This window comes from Pseudorca crassidens, chromosome 11, assembly GCF_039906515.1.
Source record: "Pseudorca crassidens isolate mPseCra1 chromosome 11, mPseCra1.hap1, whole genome shotgun sequence".
In the NCBI taxonomy this organism is placed as follows: Eukaryota; Metazoa; Chordata; class Mammalia; order Artiodactyla; family Delphinidae; genus Pseudorca; species Pseudorca crassidens.
The window spans coordinates 102677556-102695067 of record NC_090306.1 but is presented as its reverse complement, the minus strand read 5'-3'; the positions used below and the strand labels follow the sequence as shown (position 1 = coordinate 102695067).

The window sequence follows — 17512 nt, the reverse complement described above, 5'->3', positions numbered from 1 at the left end:
AACTTCCCTTTCTCTATAAAAACAGTTCCCTCTCCTTTGCTTTACCAGACTTAGGCGTCCCAAATTGCAGTTCTTTGCTGCTCCCGAATAAACCCATCTTGCTGGTAAAAATAACTGCTGGTGAAAACAAAACTGGCTGTTTTATTGTTTTAGGTTAACATCAGGAAAACAAAGTAAGGAGACAATCAAAATTTAGAAGGTCATTTTCACAGGACATGGCAACAATTTCTAAAGGAGTCTTTTAAGACGCCTTTGTTCCCATCAGTTTCCAGGGATAGGGTAGGCATGTTCCAGAACAAGTTGGAAACAGTTATGAATACCCTCCCAAGTCTGTATTGCACAGGAAAACAAGATAAATGTTCTTGGATTTGTTCTCCATGTACCCCTTATTAACTCAGAGTAGTAGAACAAGTTTTAGATGCAGAGAGAAGGCTCCATCTGAAGCTCCACGTCCTTCATCTACCTCAAACCCTTGTACCAATTATGAAGACTTGCATTTGTAAGGCCTGCTTCTGTATGTATATTATACTCTTACATATTTACTTCAAAGCTATACACCGTTAAAGGCATTTTGTCCATTGCAATAAATTCAGGTCTCTCCATGCATCCTCCCTCCACCACTCCACAGAGGGCCAGCCTTTCCCTTGAGCCAGAAGAAACCTCCAGTGTCTCTTGTCGTGGAAGACTTCATCTGGGTGCTGGTTACACTGCTGTACTTACTTTGTGAGAATTCATCTTGCCGCACACTTAGGAAGTATCTACTTTTCTGTATGTATGTTACGCTTTTAAGAGTTTACTTAGAAAACTAAGGCCTGCTTCTGGAATTTCATTAGCACTAAAATAAAAGTGCCAGACTTTGGACGTTAATTTTACTGGCAGAAATGGAGAAACGGATGAATAAGATTGGACTTAACAGTGAAATGAGGTATGTAAGGAATTAATCCTCCAGAGTTACCCCCTCCTTTCATTGCTGTTAGCAATGCTTTGCTTTAGATTCTAATCTGCATTCAATTCCTTATTTTTCAATTTTCAAATTTCCTTTCTCAGGCTTCACTTGAATATGCAATGTATAATACTTGTTAAGTGTCATGATTTTTAAAAAGCTTAATCGCTTAAGACAACATTTATACAAGGTCTTATAAGTCCTGCCACAACATCTAGGTAGCTATATTCCCTGGCAAGGCCACCCCTAACGTCGTGGGGTCCAGGCAGGATGACAAATATCTGCATGTCTAAATATTTAAAGGTTATAAAACAAGTTTACAAACCATTACATAAAATATGTTATAGCCACCTATCTTGACACCCACACTTTCATAAGGGCAAAATTAAAAATTATTTGTAATGCTATGGTTTTTATATAGATGAAAAATGGGCAGAATATCAAAGATAACTGAATTACTGTTGTGTACCTCTGGGTGTTCTGTTGGTGGGCCACTGATCTTTGGATGAGTAAAAAAACATACATAATCCATAAATTATTGTGTGTGTGTTCCATAAAGTTTATTTTTCTTGAATTCATTTCAGAAAAATCATCGTGTTGATAATTACAAAGATTTTCACATAACTGTGTTGTATTGACAATAGTGCCAAGTTAGACAAACTTTCCTGAGTCTTAATAGTTTGCAGATAGTTTTTAATGATTTCAGCTGGGAGAAACTTCACTCTGCTGAGGGAGTAGCAACTGGAACTGTCAATAAATTTCTGAAAGTTTTAGATTTAGAATTGAACCATGAGTATTGATATCATGTTTAAACACTGTAAGGAGGGTGCATATAAAAAGATCATATTATATTACCATTATATTAAACATCATTATATTCTCCTTTCGTTTCATCATATAAATGTCATCATTAATTCATTGTTATCATCATTTGTTATAACACATCTAGATCCATCCAGGTTTTGTTTTTGGTTTTGGTTCTGTTTTTTTTTGCGGTACGCGGGCCTCTCCTGTTGTGGAGCACAGGCTCAGCGGCCATGGCTCATGGGCCCAGCCACTCCATGGCATGTGGGATCTTCCCGGACCGGGGCACGAACCCGTGTCCCCTGCATCGGCAGGCGGACTCTCAACCACTGCACCACCAGGGAAGCCCCATCCAGTATTTTTTAAGTTTTTCACCTTTGACTTTTTTCAGCACTGGGATTTTATAAAGAAAACGGAAAACTGCAGTGAGTTGCTCACTTTGTTTAAATCTCTGTCGGATAGAGACTATGAGGATCCACAATGGTCAGAAAACAGTCTCTATGGAAATTAGTTTTGGGATTATTTGTGCACGACTCTTTTTCAGACTCCAGTAGATGTTACTGTTTCCTAGTTCTAACTTCCCAACGTTGTATTTGAATGTCATTTTAGTGGGTTTTTTTTAAAAAAATGCACTTTATTTTTTACAGCAGTTTATGTTTACATCAAAATTGACAGGAAGTTGCAGAGATTTCCCATATACCTCTGCCCACACACAAGCATAGCCTCCCCATTGTCACCATCCCCTGCCAGAGTGGAAGATCTGTTATAACTGATGAACCCACACTGGCACACCATAATCAAAGTCCATAGTTTACATTAGGGTTCACTCAGCATTACACATTCTATGGGTTTGAATAAATGTATAATGACATATCCACCATTATACCACCATATAGAGTATTTTCACTGCCCTAAAAATCCTGCGTCCTCAACCTTTTCATCCCTCCCTCCCCCCAACCCCTGATCATTTTAGTATCTCCAATATTCTGCCTTTTCCAGACTGTCATAGAGTTGGAATCATACACTATGTAGCCTTTTCACATTGGATTCTTTCACTTAAGTCACATGCACCTACGTTCCCTCCATGTCTTTTCATGGCTTGATAGCTCATTTCTTTTTAGTGCTGAGTAATATTCCATTGTCTGGATGGACCACAGTTTATTTATCCATTGACCTACTGAAAGACATGTTGATTGCTTCCAAGTTTTGGCAATTATGAGTATGAATAAAGGTGTAATAACCATGTGTGCAGGTTTTTATATGGACATAATCTTTCGACTCCTTTGGGTAAATATCAAGGGGCATGATTGCCGGATCACATGGTAAGAGTATGTTTGTTTTGGTAAGAAACTTCCAAACCGTCTTTCAAAGTGGCTGCACCATTTTGCATCCCCACCAGCCACGCATGAGAGTTCCTGCTGCTCTACGTCCTCGCCAGCATTTGCTGGTGTCAGTGTTCTGGATTTCGGCCATTCTAATAGGTGTGCAGTGGTATCTCATTGCTGTTTTAACTTGCATTTCCCTGATGACATAGGATGTGGAACATCTTTTCATATGCTTATTTGTCATCTGTGTATCTTCTTTGGTGAGGTGTCTGTTAAGGTCTTTGGCCCATTCTTTAATTGGGTTGTTTGTCTTATTACTGTTGCGTTTTAATAGTTCTTTGTACATTTTGGATAACAGTCCTTTGTCATATATACCTTTGGCAAATACTTTCTCTCATGCTGTGGCTTGTCTTTTCATTCTCTTGATTTAGTTCTTATTTCACATGCAGTTTCTTTTGGGAAACCATTTTTTTCTAAAGCTTTATTAGATATTTTTAATCCTTTTGGATTTTTTGGTAAGTTTTTTCTTATATTAATAACTGTGGACAGCTCAAATCAAAATTAACTTTATTTTCTGACAAAGTCCATGATTTGCTCTTTGAATATCATTTCACTTTAACTCTTCCAGTGCAGCTTGTAACTTGTCTAAACTGTCTCATGGCTTTTACAGCATTCGTGGGTTAACCAGTCATGTATCTCAGAGTGGATTTAGGTCAAATTTTAAATGCTTTATCAAGTGGCCCATCTTTGGGCAGATCCAAAAATAAAAACCAACAGTATGTAATCTTTGAATTGATCCAAAGAGTGCCATTGCTGTAAGCACAGTTGAGGTCACATGCTCTAGTAGCAAAATGTAAGGGCTCGCTAATTCTTGAGGCTCACGGCAGGAGCCGCTCTGGCTCAAGTCCAGAAATAATTCTTGTTGCCAGCATTACTAAGACACCTTATATAATCCTTATTTCTCGATTCCCCAAAGGAAGAAGTCCCAGACCTCAGGGCTGCTGGCTTCAGAATCATCCCCTAGCCCGGTAGAATGGTGCCTCGAATACACACGAGTAGAGGGGCCAGGGGTGGGGTGGGACGGCCACTGCAGGTCTAGGGAAGCCCTTGTCTGAGCTTCGGGACGGGGAGCTTGGGGTCCAGTGCAACTTTTGGTAGCTGACGTGGTTGGTGCCCCAAGGTGAAGACCTGGAAGTTGAAGGATGGTGGTCCCAGATGACGACGGGCATTGCAGGCCACTTTAAGGCTTTGGAGGGGTACAGTGACAAGTCCCGGCAGCACACAGCTTTTAAAGGTCGCAGGAAGCCACAGGGCTCATTTTGAACCCATTCTGTCTGTTGCCTTAGGGCACATAGTAATCACTGCCTGCGGCCCTGGCCCCAGGCCCCGGAGGCTTCCGTCCTAGTTGGGGGACGGGTAGCATAAGAACTAAGACCAGGGCATTTCGGTCCGAAGCGCGCGGTGAGAGAAACCACGTGGGGATGCAAATGCGGCTGAGGCCGGGTTATCTGTGGGTCGCGCACCGGCGGCACCGACTCTGTGGAGCCCGGTGGGAAACCCAGAAAGAAGCTGAGAGTCTTGGAGCAGCCAGGACATCAGGCCACGTCGGCGTGAGATAGCCAGGTGCTGCCCAGCCGCTGCCAATCCCGAGAGATCGGGTACGGGAAGCCGCAGCTAGACGGAAGGCGAGGCGGAAGTCCGCCACGAGGCCCCGCCCCGCGACTCAACGCGCACGCGCCGTGGGCTCGGCGGCGCGGCGGCGGCGGTGGCGGCGGCGGCGGTGGCGGTGAGTGGCGCGGCCTGGCGGCTTGACGGGGACGTGTGCGGCCGCGCCCGGGTCCCTCCCGGTGCGTCTCGTGCGTCCGGCTCGGCCTGGGCGCCTCCGCGGAGCCCTGCGGGGTTCCGAACGGCCTCCCGCGGCGCTGGGGGCGGGCCGCGGAGCCTGCGCCCCGGTTCATCCCCGGTCCCGCCCGGACTGCGCGGCGCCGCGGAGCCTTCCGAGTGCACGTCGGCTGATTCGACATAACCAAGGGAAAATCAATGAACTTGATGACAGGGCAGTAGAAATGACCCAAACTGAAACACAGAGAGAAAAGAGTAGAAAAAAACAAACCCAGGGCAAAGGGTCCAAGAACCGCGGGACAACATCAAAGTTTAACGTATTTGCGGTTGGAACCTCAGCGGGAGACAAGAAAGAATGGGGCAGAAGAAATATTTGAAGGGTAATGGTTAAGGATTTTCCAGAAGTAATGGAAGATACTAAACCACAGATCAAAATGCTTAAAGCAGCACAAGCAGGATAAATAGGTTTAAAAGGAAAAAAAAAAAAGTAGTTGTATAGTCAAACTGTCGAAAGCCAAAGGTGAACAGAAAATCTTCAGGGCAGCCAGAGGGCAATTCCATAGGTAGAGACGTTGGGGGAAACCCTCCAGGTGGCAGGAACAGCAGGAGCGAAGGCCGGGGCACAGGGGTGGGGTGTGTGTGTGTGTGTGTGTGAAAGTGCAGGACAGTGATGGAGCCACTTGAACTGCAGCCTGCTGTATGGAGGGGTGGGGGCTGGACGGCAGAGTCATTGGGAGATAAGTCCCAAGTTAAAGAGGCCTTAAATGCCAAGGAAGGGAATTTATTCTGTAGTCAGGTGGGGAGCCCCTTGGCTCTGAAGCACCGCCCAGAGCCTTGAATTTTGTCATGCTTTTTTATGCATCTATCGAAATGATGATGTGGTTTTTCTTCCTTTATTCAGTTACTCTCATGAGTTGGCATTCACTGGTTTTCGAATGTTGAGCCAACATTGCCTTCCTGGGTTGAATCCGCTCTGTCGTGACGCCCTAGGCTTCTTATGTATTATTGAATTCAGTTTGCTAATATTTTGCTGAAGATATTTGCTTGTGAAGGGTATTACTCTGTAGTTTTCCTGTAGTAGCCTTGTCTGATGAATGGTATTAGGGTAATACTGGCAGTTTTGGTGTCCATGTAATATAGGCCTCAAAATCACTTGGGAAGTGTTCCTTTCTCTGTATTCTGAAACAGTTTCTGTAGGTTGCTATTACTTCTTCCTTAAATGCTTGACAATTTGCTGGTAAAGACATCTGGGCATGAAGTTTTGCTGGTGTTCTGTTTCTTTTTGTTGTTGTTCTTTTTGTTTGTTTTTGTACTATTTCATTTTAAAGGAAAATTTTAAATTATGAATTCAGTTTTCTTAATAGATAAAGGGCTATTCAGGTTTTCTGTTTTGAGTCAGTTCTGATAAATGGTGTTTTTTCAAGAGATATGTCCATTTCATCTAAACTGTCAGATTTTTTTGGTAAAAAAGGTCACTGCATTCCTTTATTATCCTTTTAATGTCTGTAGTCTTAGTGATGTCCCGTTTCATTCCTCATTGTGGTAATTTGTATCTTCTTCCTGTTTTTCTTGATCAGTCTCATTAGAGGTTGTCCACTTTATTGACATTTTGAAATGACCAGCTTTGGTTTTATCGATTTTTTTTCCCTATTGTTTGCCCATTTTCTGTTTCTTTGATTTGTGTTATTTATTATTTTCTTCTTTCTGTTTATGTTGAGTTTAATTTGCATTTTTCTAGCTTCTTAAGGTGGAAAGTTAGATGACTTACTTTAAACCCTCTTTTCCAATTTAAGCATTTAAAACAGCGAATGTCCCTGTAAACACTGCTTAAGCTGCATTCTATGTATTTTGATATTTTGTATTTTAGTTTTCATTTAGTTCAAAATATTTTCTAATTTCTCTTGTGATTTCTTCTTTGAATTATGGTTTATTTGGAAGTATATCATTTAATTTCCAAATATTTGGAGATTTTCCATGTATCTCTTTGTTACTGATTTTAATTATTATGGGGTTGGAGCATGTGCTCTATGATTTCAGGCTTTTAAAGTTTGAGGCTCATTTTATGGCCCAGAATATAGTCTATCTTGGTGAATAGCTCAAGTGCGCTTGAAAAGAACGTGTGACCTTGAGCAGGTCTCGTCACTTACTCTGAACTTGAGGTGCCTTGTCTGTACGCTGCCCTTCTCACCTGTGGGTAAGAAGCAGGCAGTGGGGAGCTTTGAGATGTGGGTAGCTCTTGGTCCTGTAGGCGACATGCCCTGTCTTTTGACCTTGCAGATGGAGTGTGAGGCGGAGCGCCGCCCCTTGGGTGTGTTTGAGTGCCAGCTCTGTGCCTTAACTGCTCCGTATAGCTACGTGGGGCAGCAGCCCCCCGGCGCCCAGTCTGTCGCGTGAGTACCAGGGTCCCAGCACCCCAGGGAGCCTGCCCAGAGCTGGCTGGCCTAAGTCTGACACAGGGCTTGGGTGTTGTGTCTGGGGCCACCCGGCCCAGGCTCTGGGCACTTCAGGTGTGACCCAAGAAGGCATAGGGCAAGGTTCGACGCCATCCGGCTCTCCTAGAACCTCCAAGTCCCTACGTCCCTGCTCAGCCCAGAGTCCAGCACCTGCTCCGGCTGCGGGGTGGAAGCACCGTGGCTCAGGCTGAAACAGCTCAGCAGCTGGGAACGCAGGGAGCCGCAGAGGCCATCGCGTCTGGGGCTGGGCCTTGTCACTGGTCCCGCTGGTTCCTACGATGACACCTTCTCAGCGGGAAGCTGCCCGCCTTGCGGCTCTTGTACTGGTTGGAGTGAGCCCTGAGGACCAGCTTCCTGTGCACCTGCCCACGGATGGCCCAGAGTAGCGCCAGTGGGTCCCGGGGCTTGATTCTTGACCTTCAACTTGTCCTCCATCAGAGGCCACCTTGTGGGGATCTGGCCACTACATTACGTGGGACCGGGGGGGCCAGGCTGGAGGAACCTGGGGTGTCGCCTCGGATCCTATCCTGTCTGTCTCCTTTCTGATGTGCGCTGTGAGGCCAGAACCTTAGCCAGCGTAAAGCGCCCTGTTCTCCCTGTGTGGAAGCAGGCAGTTTGGGAGCGGGTGTCATCCCGGAGGTGAGGGGAGGGCTTGGAGAGCTCGCATGGAGGCCTTGTGCCTGCCCGCCGCCCTGCTGAGTCAGGCTGGGGTCTGGGGGCTGAGTTGCAGCAGCCCTTCTTGGGGCCGAGGAGGAGTGGTTCTTTCCCTGCGGTCGACACGGAGCCCGGAGCAGGTCTCATTTCATCCCAGCCGGGCGCCACTGCTCGCCTCTCTGCTACTACTTGGTGGCACTGGGGGCCACCCCTCCCCGCGATGAGCTCGCACGGGGAGCAGGCCCCGGGGAGGTCCGTGCAGCCGGCTACCTTTCGTCAGCAGAGGTTTGGGCCATTCTGCCCACCGGCACCACTTCCTGTCCCGCAGCCTCCTGGAGGAGAGCTACGTCATGAGGGACCCCTTCACCCCCAACAAGGACAGATTCCTGATCCTCGGCTCGAGATGCAGCGTATGCGGCAGGCTGGTGTGCGTGGGCCCGGTGGGTAAGCCACGTGCAGCCGGGGCCGCTTTCCCTCTCTCCCTGTGGCTGGGACCTCACGTGAGTGACTGTGAGAGAGGTGACACGTGAGCCTTTCCCAGGGACCGTGTGAGCAGCAGCCTTTCCTGGCCTTGGTGGTCCTGGGAGCCCTCACAGCCACGCAGCTGGTCTGCTGCATTATGGGTGGGTCCCTGCAGCCAGCAGAGGGGTAGGGGACAGGCAAGCTGGGGTCCCTTCTGAGGAAGAGGGATTCTCGGAGGCTCTGGGGGACGCTGCAGTGTGCATCCCATGGCACTCAGGCTCCTCCGTCCCCCTCTTCTCAGGACTGCAGTTTATTCTACTCCAAGAGATTTTGCCTCCCCTGTGTCCGGGAGAACATTGATGCTTTCCCTCAGGAAATTCAGCAAGACTTGGAGAAAAGGAAAGTCCCATCCAAGAGGCCTGCCAGCCAGCCTGGTTCTCGAACATGAGTCCAGTCGGGTACCAGGTCCGCAGCAGTGTGCTGCACGGGGCTCCTGGCCAGCGGGCTTCTGTGGCCTGGCTCGGAGATGGGGCCAAGCTGGGAGCCGCTGTCACCGACCTTGTTTCTGGGCCATCGGGAGCCGTGTCTGCAGCCAGAGGGAGCTGGGGTCCGCCTGCAGCAGCAACAGGGCCAGGAGCCACGCAGAGAGGGCGCCCAAAAGGCAGACCCCAGACCCCGGTGCTCCGAAGACCGCAGCACCCCCGCCCTCACGGCGCCCACCTTAGCAATTGGTGAGACACTGATTGTGGGCTCACCATGTGCCTGCCAGTTCTTAGAGGGCAGGAACTGCTCTGTCCGATTCTGTAGTTTCCGCAGGACCAGCGCACACTGCCTGGAGGGTGTTAGAAACGTGTTTGATGAGAGTATGAATAAAGGGCTTTTACTGACTGACGTTTGTGCTGGGTTTTGTCTTCTGGGGCCGCGTTGTCCCAGGTCCGCTCTGTCACTGGACTCTACAGGTAGAGACCACGTCAGCTCTGGGGCTGGGGGACTGTTCTGGGTTAAGGGCAGACCCTACAGCTGGGGATCGGTTTTCTTCAGACCAAACAACACAGTTCATCTCATAGCATCACTGAAAACTCGCCAGGTAATTTTTAAAAATAGTTTATTTTTTAAAACCATTAAGGCAAAACTGTACCCTGAAATTAACTCTTTACATTCATCAGTCTTACAGTAGGACATTCCAAACATATAAGTTCCCGTAAATTCAGGATAGAAATCAATATATACGATCAGTTCAATCTCCTAAAGGGAAAATGAGTAAGACCCAAAATTAAACAAAAATTAAAGTTATTTTATAGCCATTTTCTAATTGCCTGGAACCACTGCCAGTAAAGTGACTAAGATTCCATTTGCTCTCCTCTGCACACCCCGGCTTCCTGTGGCCCCGGATTCCCCACCAATCACACCCAGAGGGTCTGAGCTGGAGAGAGGGCGTCAGAGCCTGCTCAGAAAAGATCTGCTTTGGAATTGCTCCTGTTTAGTATAAAACACAAAGGGTCTGTCAGCCCCTAAATACTTTGAGAGTATAAGGCACCCAAGAACAGTAACGATAAACACACGCCAAGGACTCCAGCTCAGCCCTGGCTTTGGGAACCTGCACCACTCTGCCGTGCGTCTGGCAAAGGCTCCCCCTGGGTTTGGATGTGACGGCCCTGTGGGTCCCGGGGGCGGTACAGATCCCCATCAGGAAGAAATCTGCCAAGGTATGGAAAACATCGTGTGGGAGGCTCACGGGCTCTGTGGCTTCCGCTTTATACCCCGGGTTGGGCTCTGGAGGCTGGCAGAGACCCAGCCGTTGCCAGTCACTGCCATCAGCATCTTTCAAATTGCAAAGTTCTTTGGTAACAACCCACAGGTAGTAATTCCCTGAAGAACAGACAGCTACTTACTACACAGGAATAGTTCATGGTCTCCAGCGGGATCCTCCTGTGTGAAATCGGTGACTTCTGACCTGGGTCAGAGGCAGCCTTGCTGGTAGAAATGATAGAACAGACTCATTCGTGTGTAAGGAAGCATGAGGAAGGGAACAGGTTTACAGGGAAATGAATTCCACATGGCTCAGGACAGAAGGAGAGCTCTGATGTGTGTGTGTGCGTGCGTGCGCTTGTATTTCAGTTGTGATATTTCAGCTTCCTGTGTGTTTCCAACACGTCGGAGAGCCAGGCTAGTGAGAGTATACGTCAATTAACACTGATTGCAGAAGAATCCCAATGTTTGCTATTAGATGCGTGATTGTGAGTAAAATATTTACATTAGGATTTTTTTTAAAAACCCTCAAATCACAGTATTTAAGATATAGCTATTAACATAGTTCTTTTTTTACCATACAGTGTAGAAAAAATAGTGATACTCGAACCCGAATACTGTAATTTTACCGAAAACTGCACTGAGTGGTATCCATCTCGTGTGAGGTACGTTTTTTTTTAGGCCTGAAAAAAGGACCAGACCGCCTGTGCCTTTAAAAAGAGAAGACATTTGCCCAAAGTGAATGATTTGACCTTGAAAAGATGAGCCACTCACTTGTGTTCAGGGCCTGGAGACTCAGCGGCCCCCACCCCTTGTCGGGGGAGCCAGGGCTCACCTGGGGAGCTTGCCTGCGCTCCGGCTGGCATGACGCTGTAATGTTCATCACTTAATGAATTTTAGATGCTGAGGGTGACAGCGGGGGGAGAAGGGCAAGAGAGGAGGAGGCTGGTGTATTACCTTCAGCGGGGGAAAAACATGGAAGCTTTTCACATTCCACCCAAACTAGCAAACACATTTTAAATGAAAAATACCTGACCCAGGTCTTAATTTGCTATTTGTGATGTAAAAAATTGCTATTTCTTCGATTTTTTTCATGTAATGCATTTAACAGCCGCGGGGCCTGAGGTCCTTGATGTTTACCAGTTGCTGTAGTCAAGAGGTGACGTTGACGTGGATGCAGTGTGGTCTTCTGTGTGGCAAAGGATTCCAGAAGGATGTGACCGCATGTGTTCCCCCTGGACCACGGTACATGGCCCCCCTTTCTCAGGGGGGTGGAAGTAAACGGTTACACTTCTCTTATCTCAGACTGAAATTCTGAGAAGCAGATGGTCTGTCGAGAGCCCCCCTCTAGATCTGAGGAGTCCGGGTGCCTCGAGCCGGGAAAGGGCGTCTGGAAACGAGCCCTGGGCGGCGGCTTCTCACTCTCTGCCCTCACAAGCAGCCACACCCGCGGCAGCCCGCTCTGCTGAGATAAGGTTAAGGACCTGCCGCGTTCCACAGACACAGCATCGTGCAGAGCGTTACATAATTCTTTAAGTGAAAGTGTGGAGACGCGTTGTCTTAGTCTTTTCCTTGCAGAACTTCCACTATTACATTTCAGTTTGTCCCGTAGTTTCCACAGAAGTAGGACGGGCCTCCTGTGTTCTGAGTCCTTTGCTGCCTCTCCCGTGTGTTTCACGGGCTGAGGGTCCACGACCATTTTCCTGAATGGTATTAAAATGGCACCTAAAAATAGATACAAATCTCAGCAAAAACTTTCAGACCTCAACCTTTGGAGCCTAACCTTAGATCTTTCTGGGCAGAAGGTCCCTAGAGGAGAACACGCCACCGGAAAAGTCCTTGCACTGAGAAGGAGGAAAGCGCCCAGTTAGCGGGGGTGGGGACGCTGTCAGCAGTCACTGTCATGGCCCTTCGGCCCTTCGTTCGCTCCTCCCAGCCGAGCTGTCTGCGGAGCCTTCCTGCTGTGCCGTCTGGAAGTCACTGCTGTCAGGAAGGCAAGAGTCCCCTTAGCTGACAGCTCCATGCAGCTCCATACCAGCTCTTGGTTGGTAAGAACCCACAATCCCGGGGGAGCCCCGTAAATCAGCTTGGACCAACACTTAAGAGAAGCTGGGCCACTTACAAGATGAGAAGAATAAATACAGACAGTCTGTCTCTGGAACCGTCCAGCGCCCGCACCACAAACACCGTGGGAACCGTGAGTGTGGCGAAAATCCTCCCTGGACACTTTTTAATAATCGCTGAGCCCCCCGCTGGTGGCATCGGTCTTAGTTTGCAACTTCTATGGACAGTACAATTTCCTCGCATCTCCTGAGTCGACACCACTGTTGTGAACCTAAGAACAAGTGACCCCTCCAGGAACACGTGCAGCCCAGGCACCGGGCTAACCCACAGGGAGCGCCTCGCCGCAACCTTGCCCGTCTTAAATGCAGGGGCGGGAAGTGCGGGAAGCAGGCCACCCCTGGGCCTAACCCTGCACCGCCAGGCGGCCCTTCGTCCAAGCTGGTGTTTTCCACTTGAAGACGGGGCTGAGGATTGGAGGCGACGGCAGGAACTTGCATCGACAGCGCAGGTGGGGAGCCGTGAGCACCTGGCACAGTCTTCCTCCTGGGATCTGCGCTTTGAAAGGCCACACGGGTGGAAGAGGCACTTGAAGGTGGCTGGTTTTCCCCCGGTCCCTGGAAGCCCCCATAAAAGGCCATGCCGGTGATCAAGTTGGTCTTAGCTGGGAGCGCCGGACTCCCTGGTTGAAACAATGGACTTATATTTAAACAGGACTTTTTAAGACATTCCAGAGACAGGTGTGGTTATTGGGTCAAGACAAAAACCAAAAACCAAAAACCCTCCATCGTGCATCTGGCCACCAGGTGTCAAACGTGCCCAGTGTCACAGTGGCTTGAAAAGGACTCGGGCACAGAGGGGCACAGGGGGGGCTGGGGCGTGGCGAGGCCTCGTGAAGCCACGGTGTGACTAAGGCTTGCATGGAGGCATCTCTCCACCCTCATCTGCCAGGATCTCCCCCATGAACAGGCTCACGCGTGGCCAGCAGGCATAGCTCAAGAGGAGGCGGCCCTGGGTGAGCAGGTCACCCGGGCCCTCGGCAGTGAAAGGGTGGAGTCCTAACCACTGGACCACCAGGGAATTCCCAAGGCTCCCTTTAAACAATAAAATTCCCTTAAAACTCCACAAAACCTTCCATTTCTCAGTGTGCACACAGCAAAGGTGAGCATCCAGCCTCTGAGCCCTAACAATAGATGGTCTGCCTAGAGCTGCACCAAAAGGCCCAGTGTTACGTGGACCTTAATTTTAACAGTATCTTTTGATAGCTCTATTGAGGTAGCTGTCATGCTGTAGGTTTGGGAAAACAGTAGTTGCTCAATTAATAGTACTTATCACCATGTATCAAACAAAGGATCTTACGTGGGCCTTGAGCTTCTGCTCAGATCTTAGGCTGCTGCCCTTTGCTGGAACGTCCACTGTCCTCAAGGTCGTCTGTTTCCTTAGAGTTTCATGTGGCCCAGTGTAGGAAACGCATCAGTACCGTGGAAAGGTGCGTTCTGTGCTCTTAAAGTAGAAGGAAGGACTCCCTTTAACAGGGACAGCTCTCACGGACATTCTGGAATTCTGAAATTCTTTCCCCTCAATTCACATTTACTGTTTACCCCTGTGCATATATCCTCTTTGGGAAGATGCTTGAAACGCCTCTCAGCGGAGAGCTGTAGAAAGGTCACCGGGAAACCGGAGGCCGGGCGGGCAGCAGGAAGGGCTCTGGTGCTCTTGCAGTAGTCAAAATGCCCCTCTGACGGCTGGGGCACCCTGTTTCTGACAATGCTGGACGTCGGGGTGGTGGCGTCCTGCATGTGCAGCCCTCAGGCTTCTCACAGGGTGGCAGGGGCAGAAGGCGGGGCGTGGGACCCCCAACTGGAAATGCCCAGGAGGCAGAGAGGAGGCGTGTTGGCAGGACGGCAGCAGGGTGTCCTGGAGGAGCCCCATGGTCCCCGCTTCCCAGACAAAGGCTGCCTGGTAATCTGTGGTCTCTGAGGAGTCTGGCACTTCCTGTGATGACAAGTCGAGGAAAGGAAGAACCAGGTTTAAACAGTGGCTTGAAGAGTGGGTCAAGGTGGTGAAAGGGGGTCCTGCCAGGTCCCGCATCCAGCATCCCGGGCTGCCAGCTCCACGCTTGTGGTCTGAAGCTTCCGGAACCTGCTTCCACTGGACCTCATGCTGACGTCTACTGACACCTAGCAAGCCAGAGTGTGCTCTTTAAATAGCTACTATTCGAAAAACGACCATATATTGAACTGGTGAATAATTCGTCTATATTTGACTATCAGTGCTTGGAGAAATCTTTGATTAGGGGACCGCAAATACTCTGAGTAGCAATTAGTGACTCTGTTATTTCAGATGAATTTCTGCCTATTAACAAGTGAACAGTGTCAAGTGGCTTTCAAGCTGAGGTCCTCTGTGGCTTCGCCAGGGGCATTGCTGGTGGTCTAGCTGGGCCCCAAGGGGACCAGACGCTCACTAACGCCGCTGATGCGGAACCTGCGCCCGCCATCAGCTTGCTCCCGTGGCGCGCGTGAGCTGGGAGCTCTTTCAGACAGGCTGTATGAGAAGCTAAACAGAACAGACAACCCTTCCAAAAGCCTGAGTCTCAAGGCTCACTTTCCGACGCTGTGTCCCTTTGAATAGATCTGTCCCAAGACACCAGAGCAAGAGGCCACATACGCCTGGCACCGGGATCCTGCCTCGAGACCTTGGACAAGCCACAGGCCTCCAGGCTCATCAGCCCAGGGAGTTCGCATTTGAGGAAAGAATGGGGACACGGATGCACCCTGTGACTCAGAGCTTAACTACTTTCTGACTTAGGGCAACCCCTGATTGGTGTCATTCTGAAGTGGAAATGCTTTGATTTGCTTCCAGCAGATCCTCTGATTGGATCTTTAAAAGAAATAAAGATAAAACACACCACTAAACGTGTAATGTGTAAAAGGATGTCCTAATTGTAAGTTTTGCTTTTCTCTAGTTGAAGTCTCACAGTTTTATTTACAATAATGCTGATCTTGGGAACTTTATCAAATTCAATCCTAGCCATTCTTTAACGGCAAATAATAATGACCTTATAGAACCAAATTTCCTAAAGATAGAGGGGGAGGGGCACCCAGGGTACAACCAGGTCGTAAATGCTGTCGCCCAAGAGGCATCCGGGGGCTGAACTGGCAGGATCAGCCCAGTCTGGCTCGGGGGAGGCACTGCTGAAAGTTCCCTGATGGGACCATTCATCTACCATGGTGGACAGAAAAAGAGGATTTCCAGGTCCGTGTGCTCTAGACGAAAACCATATTCCATACCGCCTTCCTAACTGGACCAAGGTTGAAAAGTTGATCTTTAAGGCTGAAACAGATATTGCAGATAATGACAAAACTACCTCACATATGTAGTTGGAAAAGGGAACAACTCTCAAAATCTTTGTAAAAACCACCAGCCTGTTGTGCATCCTGAGATGAGTACAACCACCATTTCGTATCCACCCGACACCCGCCCCCCGCCCCGGCCTGGCCCGTTCATTCTCCAGATGAGACCCCTGCCCCCAGGCCACAGGATAAAGTCACCTGTGCCTCGTCTTCTCCACTCCAGGGAGCAGCTACCACAGCAAGAGTTATAAAAATTAAGCCGCATGTTTAAAAAAGCAACACAGAAAAAGACCAAGGAGCTGCCTTGACAGAGGGGGCCCAGCGCAAGATTTACAAATAACTTGTCACTTTGCCCCTGGAGACGTGACCATGGCCCCCAAACAGCCTGAGTCAGTTGGTTCAGATTTGATCGGAAATGGAGGTGAGAGGAATGGGAAGCTGACATGCTTCAGAGTCTGTCTTGTTCCTGCTGACCACAGACACTAGCTTTAAACAGGCGGAGGATCGAGTCCAGAGGGCCCGTGAGACGTGGCTTTCCGGGATCTTCTACACAAACCTGGGAACAGGCTTTTTCACATATTAGTTACACCATGAAAACAGCGAACTGAAACAAAACAATTGCTGCATTTTGATAGCTTATCGAATCATTCTTTGACATTCTAAATCCTACGATTCAAAACCGGCATGTTGTCTTTCTTCAAATTCAGGAAACTTTTTAAATACCTAACCTTTGGAGACATCTAGGTTTACAGGATTATAAAAATTAAAAAGTGCTGATTAGTTTTCAAAATTATAAAGGAGCACAACAGTCAAAACGTGGTGCAAAGGGAAGACAGACCACGTATTTTGAGGTTAATTCACCAGTAAATTCCTAAGGTGACAAAGAAATCTGCATTGATTCACATTGGGTGCATTAAATCAGACCACTGAACACCATTCTGCATAATTTTCCAAGTCCTGACTAATAGCTGTTTATCACCAGCATTTCTTGAAGCAGTGGTTAAAAAAAGAAAGAAACATGGAACAGGATTCCGGTTACCTAGAGCTTATACTTTCCTTTGTCCCAGGTTCAAATGGTGACATTTGTGCAAAGTTGCGTTGCTCCCATCTCTCACTTGTAGTGCTGTCGCCTTTAAAAATGCTTGAAAAGTTTCTTTTTTTGTGTGCATTTCCAAGAAATCAGTACATATCCCTGTAAATTTCCTGCAGCAGTGGGTGCAGGGCGGCGTCGGACTCTGTCTTCTTGATCACCTGCACCAGTTGCGCATGCTCCGTGACCAGCTGCCGCAGATCTGCCATCTTTTGCAGGAGTTTTGGGAAGAGAAAGACGTCGTCGGGATGGTTGCTCTGTAAGTGAAGTTTGAGCACGTGCACGATACCCTCCTGCATTTTTTCAATATGTCCCACGTTTAGAAGGCCGGGCCGATCTATCCTCAAAAGAAAGCAGAGATGTTTGAGTGCAATTACCATCATGCTAATACCTAATAACTGTTTTTCAGTTTGAGAAACCTTTTTTTTTTTTTTTTGCGGTACGCGGGCCTCTTACTGCTGTGGCCTCTCCCGTTACGGAGCACAGGCTCCGGACGCGCAGGCTCAGCGGCCATGGCTCACGGGCCCAGCCGCTCCGCGGCATGTGGGATCTTCCCGGACCGGGGCACGAACCCCTGTCCCCTGCATCGGCAGGCGGACTCTCAACCACTGCGCCCCAGGGAAGCCCTTTTTTTTTTCTTTTGTTGGCGACGCCACTCAGCATGCGGGATCTTAGTTCCCCGACCAGGGATCAAACCTACGTCCCCTGCAGTGGAAGTGCAGAGTCCTAATCACTAGACTGCCAAGGAATTCCCGAGAAACCAAACATTCTGATTG

General features: G+C 48.6%; 2 protein-coding genes across 14 annotated transcripts in view; one reads left to right on the top strand and one right to left on the bottom strand.

The window, feature by feature from the left end:
- The first annotated feature begins 4839 nt into the window (after positions 1–4839).
- CDPF1 (cysteine rich DPF motif domain containing 1) lies at positions 4840–9371 on the top strand. Of its 10 annotated transcripts, none has more exons than XM_067698393.1 (4): positions 4840–4919; positions 7192–7304; positions 8350–8521; positions 8785–9371. In XM_067698393.1, exons 2-4 carry the CDS (start codon positions 7192–7194, stop codon positions 8929–8931), a joined length of 432 nt encoding a protein of 143 aa, XP_067554494.1. In that variant the 5' UTR covers positions 4840–4919; the 3' UTR covers positions 8932–9371. The 10 variants fall into 10 exon arrangements, with proteins under 10 accessions (XP_067554494.1, XP_067554491.1, XP_067554498.1 ...); XM_067698390.1 differs by having other exon boundaries at positions 8305–8521; XM_067698397.1 differs by having other exon boundaries at positions 4865–5294; positions 8350–8431.
- Positions 9372–9577: 206 nt separating this feature from the next.
- The window catches only part of PPARA (peroxisome proliferator activated receptor alpha), a 77058-nt gene continuing 69123 nt past the window's right edge, over positions 9578–17512 (bottom strand). For all 4 annotated transcript variants that reach the window (XM_067698386.1, XM_067698384.1, XM_067698385.1 and 1 more), the window contains exon 8: positions 9578–17073. In XM_067698386.1, the coding sequence (XP_067554487.1) occupies positions 16826–17073 (248 nt within the window). In that variant the 3' untranslated portion in view covers positions 9578–16825. The remainder of the gene's footprint in view (positions 17074–17512) is intronic.

Bases quoted from the DNA above. Each gene is read 5' to 3' on its own strand.
- CDPF1 (XM_067698388.1), top strand. From the start codon at position 7,138: ATGTGGGTAGCTCTTGGTCCTGTAGGCGACATGCCCTGTCTTTTGACC. The intron at 7,305-8,304 runs GTGAGTACCAGG...TTTCGTCAGCAG, and splicing joins CCCGGCGCCCAGTCTGTCGC to AGGTTTGGGCCATTCTGCCC. The intron at 8,522-8,784 runs GTGAGTGACTGT...CCCTCTTCTCAG, and splicing joins CCCTGTGGCTGGGACCTCAC to GACTGCAGTTTATTCTACTC.